Source organism: Schistocerca nitens, chromosome 4, assembly GCF_023898315.1.
Source record: "Schistocerca nitens isolate TAMUIC-IGC-003100 chromosome 4, iqSchNite1.1, whole genome shotgun sequence".
NCBI classification, from domain to species: domain Eukaryota; kingdom Metazoa; phylum Arthropoda; class Insecta; order Orthoptera; family Acrididae; genus Schistocerca; species Schistocerca nitens.
The window spans coordinates 750,936,526-750,947,134 of record NC_064617.1 but is presented as its reverse complement, the minus strand read 5'-3'; the positions used below and the strand labels follow the sequence as shown (position 1 = coordinate 750,947,134).

Below are 10,609 nucleotides of genomic sequence, written 5' to 3'. Positions count from 1 at the left end.
GGAATTCCCGCTGCGCACTCAATGTCATCACCCTTGTTTTTAATGTCACCGAAGGTTGTTTTGATTTTCCTGTATGCTGAGTCCGTCCTTTGAACTATTTCTTTTTCAATTTCTTTTCATTTTTCCTGGAGCCATTTCGCCTTAGCTGCCCTGCACTACCTATTTATTTCATTCCTCAGTGACTTATATTTCTCTATTCCTGAGTGTTCCGGAAAATTTTTGTACATTCTCCTTCCATCGATCAGTTGAAGTATTTCTTCTGTTACCCATGATTTCTTCACAGTTATCTTCTTTGTATCTATGATTTCCTTCCCAACTTCCATGATGGGCCTTTTTAGAGATGTCCATTCCTCTTCAACTGTATTGCCTACTGATCTATTCCTTATTTCTGTATCTATAGCCTTAGAGAACTTCAAGCGTATCTCGTCATTCCTTAGTACTTCCGTATCCCACTTCTTTGCGTATTGATTCTTCCTGACTAACGTCTTAAACTTCAGCCTACTGTTCTTAACTACTATATTGTGATCTGAGTCTATGTCTGCTCCTGGATACGCCTTACAATCTAGTATCTGATTTCGGAATCTCTGTCAGACCATGATCTAATCTAACTGAAATCTTCTCGTATCACCCGACCTTTTCCAAGTATACCTTCTCCTCTTGTGATTCCTGAACAGAGTACTCGCTATTACTAGATGAAGTTTGTTACAGAACTCAATTAATCATTCTCCTCTCTCATTCCTTGTCCCAAGCCCACATTCTCCTGTAACCTTTTCCTCTACTCTTTCCCCTACAACTGCATTTCAGTCTCCCATGACTATTAGATCTTCATTACCCTTTTCATATCCTCATACACTTTCTCTATCTCTTCATCTTCAGCTTGCAACGTCGGTATGTATACCTGAACTATCGTTGTTGGTGTTGGTTTGCTGTCGATTCTGAAAAGAACAACCCTATCACTGAACTGCCACAGTAAAACACTCTCTGCCCTAACTTCCTATTCATAACGAATCCTTCTCCCGTTATACCATTTTCTGCTGCTGTTGATATTACCCAGACCAGAAATCCTTGTATTCTTTCCACTTCACTGAGTCCTACTATATCTAGATTTAGCCTTTGCATTTCCCTTTTCAGATTTTCATGTTTCCTTACCACGTTCAAGCTTTTGACATGCCACGCCCAGACTTGTAGAACGTTATCCTTCCGTTAATTATTCTATCTTTTTCTCATGGTAACATCCCCCTTGGCAGTCCCCTCCCAGAGATCCGAATTCGGGACTATTCCGAAATCTGTTTCCATTGGAGAGATCATCATGACACTTCTTCAATTACAGACCACATGTCCTGTGGATACACGTTATGTGTCTGTAATGCAGTGGTTTCCATTGCCTTCTGCATCCTCATGCCGATGTTCACTGCTGATTCTTCCGCGTTTAGGAGCAGTTTCCCACCTGTGTCCGTTCCTCCGCCCTCTTTGACAAGGCCGTTGGCAGTATGAGTGGTGACTTCTGATGCCGGAAGTCTTCAGCTGCCAATGCTGATTCTTAATGAAAATTTAAGCAGCGGCGGGATTCGGGCCCGGAACCGAAGACGTTTTGAGAATGAATCAAAGACGGTACCCCACTTTTTTTCTCATCTCATTTTGTTCGTTAACGTTCGTAGCATTTGTCTGGGGCGGACGTCCCATGCCACCTGTCCAAGATTAACGTTGATCCGTTCACTCAGTTTTTTATTACAGAGGGCATCGAGCCCTCTGACCGAACACGCTGAGCTACCATACCACCCCTTGACCACAGTGCCGATAGAGATTTGATATTCTGTCCGCCAGCTAAGACTAGAGCTCTGCTGGGCTTAGTGAAGGATGATTTGGATTTGAGGAAGCCTGGTGTCTACAAAATCCCCTGCCATTGCGGGAAAACGTATATTGGACAAACGATTTATACGGTCCAGGATCGGTGCGTGGAGCGCAATCTCCACACGCGTTTATTTCAGCCAGAAAAAATCCGCAGTTGCGTAACATTGTCTTACTGAAGGACACAAAATGTTGTACGATGAGACACAAGTGGTTCCCCTACGTCGCGTTATTTGGATGGTGTAGTGAAAGAAGCTCTTGAAATCCGGCTATCTGACAATATTATAAACAGAGACAAGGGGTATCCTTGAAGTAAGAGTTGAACCCTGTTTTCTTTGACATAAAAAAACAACGGCCTTTTTTTGTCATCAAAACCTATCAATAGTGTGTGATACGATTTATCGTTTCCGCGAGTTTTCACCACCAGTGCGCTGTTGTGCCTTACGCTAGAGGGCAGAAACATTCGCGCACGCCGCCGCTGCATGTTTGATTTCAGTTTCGGCGAGTTAGTGCGACGGCTTGTAACACGCCCGGGAGTACTAATGGGGGTGGAGGACCCTTAAACTGCTTGACGTTGCGGACTGTTGCTTTTCTTGACCGTGCGTCCTGTCCACACCACGTACCTGGTAATCCAGCGGCGGTCGTATTGTTCTGCTCCACACTACTGCTTGCCTGAAATTATTTATCGGAATATGTAAGCGAATAAGGGGAGCCATTCAACGTTAAAACACAACACTGTTCGATGTCTGGTATGAACAACTATATTCTGAGACGATTAAAGGAAAATCGCTGGTTCCACTGTTTACATTCTAATTCAGAAGTGTTATCCCAATTAATGGATGATTAACAGTCTACAAAATATCATTTAGACGAGCGTACGCGTAACCGACACGACGCGGGTGATTGTTGATGATGCGGAAACGCGATGATCGAACGCACGTCCTCACGCTCGCTACAAGACACTGGCACTTGACTGCACTCTTTTATGGTAACTAATTTTTACTGATTCACATTGGTTCATTCTGGGAGACCGAACACGGCGCGGATGATCGATGCTGTGCGACACACAACGAGAGGATACACAAATACGTTATCGACGGCACTGCTCATTTTTTCCTTACTTCTTGACGCACTTCCCTCTGAATCACTTCCATATTTCATCACTTTACTGTAACAGCACTTGTAGCAACACTTGAACCTGAATACTAAAAAAGGCTCTCACATGCAGAGCTACACACAACACAACATAACAGTACCGTGTCCCTCGCTCCACTCCCCACAGACGCGGCTGCCCGCAAAGATACTCCACAACTAAGCCAGCGATATGACAATACCCTTACAGGCTTACTCACCTAAAGATGGCGACCAGGTGGACCATCGAAATCTTGTCAAGATGACGTTATGTTCCGGCTAGAGACCTGACATGAATGTCATCATGTACTATCTGGGAAAGTTTATGGAGCCACAACTTGAGGTATACCTTCTAGGCAGTACAAGTCGTTAAAATTCATAATTCTTATAAGCAGGGTGGCAAGGGGGCATAAGGGCAATTTGTTAATACTGGTTGCCTACATTCAGGGGCAAGGATACAGTCAGGGGCAAACTTGTTGATCTCTTTTGATTGAAAGGTACTTAACTTACTGTTCTGCTTAGAGGATTATGATCTTCTGGGGATAATCCATCTTTAAACTACAGTTCAGTTAAGTAGCCATCCCCTGTCCCCATGCTGATATAGGTACACTTTCAGGGATGAATTATACGAACAGCCCCTTCCCAATCATAAATTTGATTGACTAATGAAATTGATCAATTAATTGACTCCTCCTCCCCTGGTAAATCCCCCAGCCCTCCCCTTCCCTCTCCCACTCCCCTCCTTCCCCACGCACTGAAATTGATGGCTGTGTGATTGAGAAGAGGAATCTCATGATAGGAAATTCAATTATATAGCAGAGGGTATATTGTTTATTAAAATAAATTCAATTTACAGGGGCTGTATCTCTCTTGCTCATCATTCTCTGCTGTTTGGGAAGATGCAGGTCTTGTATAATACATCGAAAGAAGTAATTAAATTGATCAAGCAAGGAATACCGCTACGCTAATACTCTTCAAAAGTAATTAAACTCTTAAAAATCTTTAGATTGTGAAGCACGCACCATCCGCCCCCCCTCCCCCTATCTCACGTCTGCAGGCTCATACATAGCGTCAGCTCTTGCTATGATACATGTAGGCCGCGCGGGGTCCCACAGACCGACGCGTCCGGCAGCGGTCGAATCACGTGTCGGTGCCCAAAAGGCGATCGCTTAGGCACCACGACTGAACAGACCTGATGTCGCGCTAACTCCAGAAAAAAGCGTCACGTGACGGCAACTCTTTGATATTTGATACCTGAGAAATTCCTGTGCAAACACCTGCTCTCTCTCTTTCTCTCTCTCTCTCTCTCTCTCTCTCCCCTGCCCTGTAGCGTGCCACTGCAGCTGGATGTATTGGAAATATTCTCTCACTGTATCACATTGATTGATTAATTAATTAAATTGATATTATTTGTGTGTGACAACTTTTCATTGCTTCCTCTTGGTGGATGCTAGGATTGGAATATTTCGCGGTATTCGATCTTGCAACGACCCGGTTTCCAAACCCTACTGGATTTTTGCCCTTGCCCCCTATCGGTGGATACCGACACATAAGATCAGAGGTAGCTGAAAATTTCAAATTTAGGCTCAGTTACATGCCATGTCCTTAAACAATTTACAAGAGGTGCGAGGCACTGCAATTGTGTTTTTAAAGCGCTATAGAATTCCCTAATTGTTTCTCTCCGCTATATATGGAAGCAGGAGGTGGAAGGATTTGTTGCGTGATATGATAGAGACAACAGAAAACACCACTGCAATACAGAGTCCACTGCGATGTACTGAGAAGCACTAAACATGACACACTCCAACCACCATCCAGTCCGTAGCAGTAGTTGTCATTGCTAGTTGTCAGAGATCGCTGAAAACAGTCCACATCCCACGCACTCCCGTCTCAGATGTCCAAATGCAGTGCGCTCGTCCCCTTGTACACCACCTGCGTCGACGTTCAGAGGTATGTGAAAACTGCTGTCGTGGCCAAAGCCACAATCATGTATGCACGTGTGTCCCAGAGTGCACCACCCCCAGCCATGGACAGCATCCAGAGATCATTGGAGTGGTAGGAATTCGTATGTTATCAATACCTTCAGCGCAAAATAAAACATCATTTTCAATCTTCTTTCATGTAACACATGCAAGTCCACTTCTCTCGTGCTCATCCAGCACGTTGGATCTCGATGCTGTGGGCAATATCAGAGATGTCGGCGCATTCGTTGTATGGTATACTGCCCATTCGTGTAATATAGGGTGCATAGGATGCTGCTTTCAAGGATAGCTAAACAACAATTCAAGCGAATCACATTAATTGCTTTTATTACAATAAAGTAAATTGACAGTACTTGGCGTACATATAAAAATTGGTCGCAAGCAATTGCCGACACGCAAATAATCAGTGTCTTTCAATGTATACAATTTCCATGCAAGCAAATGATACTGTTCACAAATCACGGCTTGTCATCCAGTGCGGCTCTTCTAGTGCGTCCGAGGCTAGCGGCGCTTCGCTTTTATTCTCTTCATGTAGGGGCCGCTCCTGTCGTGGTCACGTCCTAGCAGCATCTTACCGGCTGACGTCGTCTCACGGCCCTCTCTGCTCTCGCGTTCTTCATCTTCGTGCCGGCGCTTGTCGTTACGCCGGAACATTCCTCCCCCCCTCCCACCCCCAAAGCGACGGAACGTTGTCGTGTATGTAGTTACAACAGTGCAGGAGGCAGGAGTGTGGGCGCAACGCTGGACGGGAATCTGTGGCTGCAGGGGACGTCAAGCTTCCGGTCGTACCTCGCCATCCGGACTTCGCTGTGGCGGAAACGTCCCTCGGAAAACGCCCAGAAGGGTACGCGTCCACCTCCTGATGCCATGAACCAGATGAAGCAGGTGGCAACCGCTGCAGTGTGGGCGGGTCCAGCTCCATCGGTAGGACGAGAGGAGGCGGAGAAGGCGAAGGCTCCGTCTCCATGGGGTGTCGTGATGATACCTCCTGGCGGCTGCTGTAGCCGCGCTGTCCTCTGGATCCGTGAATCTGGGGGAAGAGACACAGAGGGATCACAGTGCACATGGCAGTAGCGAAGTTTTTTTTTTTTTTTATGACGACGCTGCAGGCCATCTGGACCTGAAATAAAATACATGCAAGCGCCCACCGTCTGCTGCCGCTAAAAACCTTGTTGTTGTTGTGGTCTTCAGTCCTGAGACTGGTTTGGTGCAGCTCTCCATGCTACTCTATCCTGTGCAAGCTTCTTCACCTCCCAGTACCCACTGCAGCCTACATCCTTCTGAATCTGCTTAGTGTATTCATCTCTTGGTCTCCCTCTACGATTTTTACCCTCCACGCTGCTCTCCAATACTAAATTGGTGATCCCTCGATGTCTCAGATCATGTCCTACCAACCGATCCCTTCTTCTAGTCAAGTCTAGTCTAGTCTAAACCCTATAAAAGACAATATCATGCGGCGCAATGGGATACTTGGGGTCTTTCTTTGGCGCCAGATGTTGAGGAGTGTGGAGCAGGTGGAGCAGTGTCCGATGGCGGTGGCCGTGAAGCAATTCCGCCGGCGATGGTCTATCTCGTGGGAGCGAACGACAGGAGGCGAGAAACAGTTGCAACGCTTTATCCCTGGTGTGTCCGCAGTGAAGTTTGGCCATCTGCTGCTTGAAGGTTCTGACAAAACGTTCCCCTTCGCCGTTTGACTGTGGATGGAACGGTGCACCAGTTAGATGCTGTATCCCATTGCGTTCACAGAGTGTTTCAAATTCATTTGACATGAACTGAGACCCGTTGGCTGACTCTATAGCTTCAGGTAAACCCTTGAGGCAAAAAATAGAGGATAACACCTGAACTGTGCTACGTGACGTTGTCGAGTTCATTGTAACAGCAAAAAGAAACTTGTAATACGAGCCAACCACAATCAACCAACGAATGTTCCAAAAAGGTCCTGCAAAGTCTATGTGAAGACGTTGCCATCGTGATTGCGACTTAGGCCAAGCAGAGAAGTTTTGTGACGGAGCGGACTGATTTTCCTCACATGCGTGACACTGTGACGTCATCTGTTCTATTTGGGTGTCCATACCTTGCCAAATACAGTGTCGACGAGCAAACTGTTTCGTATGAACAATCCCTCAGTCTCCTAGGTGAAGCAGCTGCAACACTTCTTTGTGCAAAGCTTTAGGGCTCAACACACGTGACTTTCCACTGTCACTTTGAACAAGAATCACTTCTTTCCGTATAGTGAGGCTACGCCTACGTGCAAAGTATCGGCGCACTACAGAGTTCTCTATGCTATGCAAGGAACGAGGCCGAGATGTGCGAATGTACTGGAGCAAAATGTTCAAATCTGGATCAGCTTCCGTGGCCTGTGCAATTTATTATAGTTCAGCGGAAAAGACTGGAGCTATTCAGAATCCTGAGCAGCGATGTGACAACAAGATGCAGCAGAAGCGTCGAAGTCTGTATCAGGGCCAATCGGAAGACGTGAAAGTGCGTCCGCACTACCGTGTTGAACAGTCGGACGATACACAATCTCGTACTAGTATTGAGAGTACAACAAAGACCACCTTTACAATTTTTGACAGTTCGTAAATGAACCGGTTTCGTCGGATGAAACAAGGACAGAAAAGGCTTGTGATCCGTTACTAAATAGAATTTTCTGCCATATAAATAGCGGTTGAATTTGGTGACACCATACACAATAGCCAAAGCTTCTTTTTCAATTTGGGACTAGTGAAACTGAGTTTTGGATAACACTTGATGCGAAAGCAGTAGGCCTGTCCTTATCACTAATTCTGTGCGAAAGCACCGTACCGATTCCATAGGAGGACGCGTCAACTTTGAATACAACTGGTTTGTCGGGATGAAAATGAACATTAGGGCATCTTTAAGTTTTTGAAAAGCTTCTTGGCACTCGTCTGTTCAAACAAAGGGGACATTCTTGCGACGCAAGCGATGCAATGGAGCTGCGATTTGTGCAGTATTCGGTATGAACCGAATAAAATATTTCATTTTCCCTAAGGCTGACTGCAATTCTGTGCCATTGCGAGGAACTGGCAAATCTCGTATGGCTAACTGCGACTGAAGAGGATGTACACCTTGACTGTTTATGACGTGACCAGGATACTGCAGCTCAGGTTTTAAAAAATCGCACTTGTCCAATCTATACTTTAGTCCTGCATCAGGTAACTCACAAAACAAAGCACGCAAATTTGCAATATGTTCTTCAGGTGTACGACCTGCTACGACAATACCGTCCACATAGTTTGAACAGTTTCGCGCTTGCGCAGTCAGCTGTTCCAAATACCATTGGAAAATGGCGGGTGTGGAAGCACCGCCAAAAGGCAAATGCAAATATTTAAAGAAGCCTAAATGAGTATTCACTACACACACTTATTGAGATGCTTCATCGAGCGTTATTTGAAGATAAGTGTCGCGCAAATCAGTTTTTGAAAACTAGCGTCCAGTGCCTAATCTGTCCATGATATCCTCTGGGTGTGGCAATGGTTAAGTATTAATCACAGTTTGTGGCTTGTCTGTAGACTTACAGACAACACCGAGGTGAAACCGACTTGAAGGTTTGGGGAACAAAACCAGTGGACTTGCCCATTGACTAGCTTTTATGGGCACAATAGCTCCGCTATCTTGCAGTTCTTTAAGTTCAGCAGCGACTTTCTCCCGTAATGCAATGGGAACAGTTCTGCCCCGGCAAAATTTCGGCTGAGCATTGTCTTTCAGAGTAAAATGTGCAACAAAATTGTTAGCTTTGCCTAAACCTTCAGAAAAGAGCTCCGGGAATTCTTTTAGCAAGTGTCTTTTGCATGGAATGCAGACACTGACAACGCATCGTTCTGAATGTTAAAGCCAAACAAATCAAGTGATTCAACACAAAATATGTTCTCACAATCACGTGATTGTAGCACCGTAAAAGTCACTGTTCACGTACGCGACAGGTACATGGCAGGCAAAGTACATTTTCCGAGAACAGGAATGTCTTGTCCATTATAAGCTGTCAGTCAGCTAGTTTTAGACAGTTGTGGGGAGCCTAACAGTTCATATGTGTGACGATTTAGCAATGTGACAGAGGCACTCATGTCCAACTGAAATTTCCCACGTTTCTCACAAAGAAGCAAATGAACAAAACGTTTGTTGGACTGGCGTATCACTGAATAAACTGTTCGCTTGCTAGTTTCGCTAATGTTTGTTACAGTCTTTGAATCTACTGCCCTAATGACATGCTCCATGTGACTAGATTTTTGTGAGTGGGCCGATTTCTGATTCCATTGCAAACATACGGATTGTACATGTCCTTTGCTGCCAGAAGCGTAACACTGAGCTTGTCGAGAGGGGCATTTATGGCGTTTGTGCTGTGAATAACATTGAGAGAAAGACTTAATTCTGTTCGCCTCTGTAGCTGCCTGTTTAGCAAGCAGCTTATGCGACATGGAGAGAGTTTACTCGGCGTGGCGAGCAGAAACTGCCACTGAATGGGCCAGTCACAAACAAGGGACTCAACCTGACAAATTGCTGGTTGCTCAGATTTATCGGCAGACAGGGCATCTGAATCGCACTGATCTAGTATTTGCACCACCTGCTGAAATAATGGATCAGACTGTTTCAAAATCTGTTCTCTGGGAGTTGGACAGGAGATTCATTGTAAACGATCGCATCACGCAACACAACATCTGAATATAAAGCATCACAGCACATTTGAATTTGCAGTTCCTCGCCATGCCCTACAAATCTTTTACCCACTCATGATAAGTTTGTTCTGACCATTTTTTGCAATTAAAGAATTGGTACCTTAGTTGCTACCGCATTCACTTTTTGGTCATAATAGTTAGCGAATCCACTGCCTGTTCATACGAAAGTTCACTCGGAGTAGCTTTAGGAAATAGCTTCTGAGTTAATCAGAACACTGCGCTTCCTACGATGGATACTATATAGGGAAGTTTCACAGTACCTGGTACATTGTGAGCGATTACGTGTGCTTCAAATTGTTGCAACCCCTCGATCCATTCGTCTTCTTGTACCTCAAACTGGCGTAAAGGTGGTATAGCAGCTGTAGGTGTTGCTGTAGGTGGTGCCTGTTCTGTCGGACGCATAGCGTTGGCCAGTAGCTGCTACACCCTGTTGAGCAGTTTAGGTATTTGCTGAGTCTGGAACTGAAACATCCGAATTAGCTAAGTTTCATCTAACATTAGTGGCTGTGGAGCCTGAGAAGGCCGCGGGATAGGTAGGGTGGGTATTTTGGAAGAGACAAATGCAAGAAACAGACAAGACAAGGAAGAAAAATAAGTACAAAAGCAAAGAAAATTTCTGCAATGCCCGTCTGAAAACACTGATTAGCAAAAACGACTGTTAAAGCAAGCAAACGCCCCTGCAAAGAAACGAAAAGAAAGAATTAAGGCACCAGTAAAACAAAAAAATGTTCCATGGTCGCGAGGCGCGGGGTTTGTTTGTAGATCCTCGTCGCCAATGTGGTATACTGCCCAATCGTGTAATATAGGGTGCCTGGGATGCTGCTTTCTCAGACAGCTAAACAACAATTCAAGCAAATCACATTAATAGTTTTTATTAAAATGAAGCTGACTGACAATACTTGGAATCTTTACAAAGATTGGTCGCAAGCAATTGGTGACATGCAAATTATCTGT

The 10,609-nt window shown here is 45.1% G+C and overlaps 1 protein-coding gene across 1 annotated transcript; it reads right to left on the bottom strand.

Moving 5' to 3' along the window:
• Window positions 1-5,314: 5,314 nt before the first annotated feature.
• LOC126251774 (uncharacterized) lies at window positions 5,315-10,312 on the bottom strand. Its single transcript, XM_049952397.1, has 2 exons — window positions 9,916-10,312; window positions 5,315-5,991 (listed from the first exon to the last, which is right to left on the bottom strand). The coding sequence occupies exons 1-2, from the start codon at window positions 10,055-10,057 to the stop codon at window positions 5,666-5,668; spliced, it is 468 nt and encodes a 155-aa protein (XP_049808354.1). The 5' UTR covers window positions 10,058-10,312; the 3' UTR covers window positions 5,315-5,665.
• Between the last annotated feature and the right edge of the window lie 297 nt (window positions 10,313-10,609).

Bases quoted from the DNA above. Each gene is read 5' to 3' on its own strand.
- LOC126251774 (XM_049952397.1), bottom strand. From the start codon at position 10,057: ATGCGTCCGACAGAACAGGCACCACCTACAGCAACACCTACAGCTGCT. The intron at 5,992-9,915 runs GTACTGTGAAAC...CTCTTCCCCCAG, and splicing joins AATCGCTCACAATGTACCAG to ATTCACGGATCCAGAGGACA.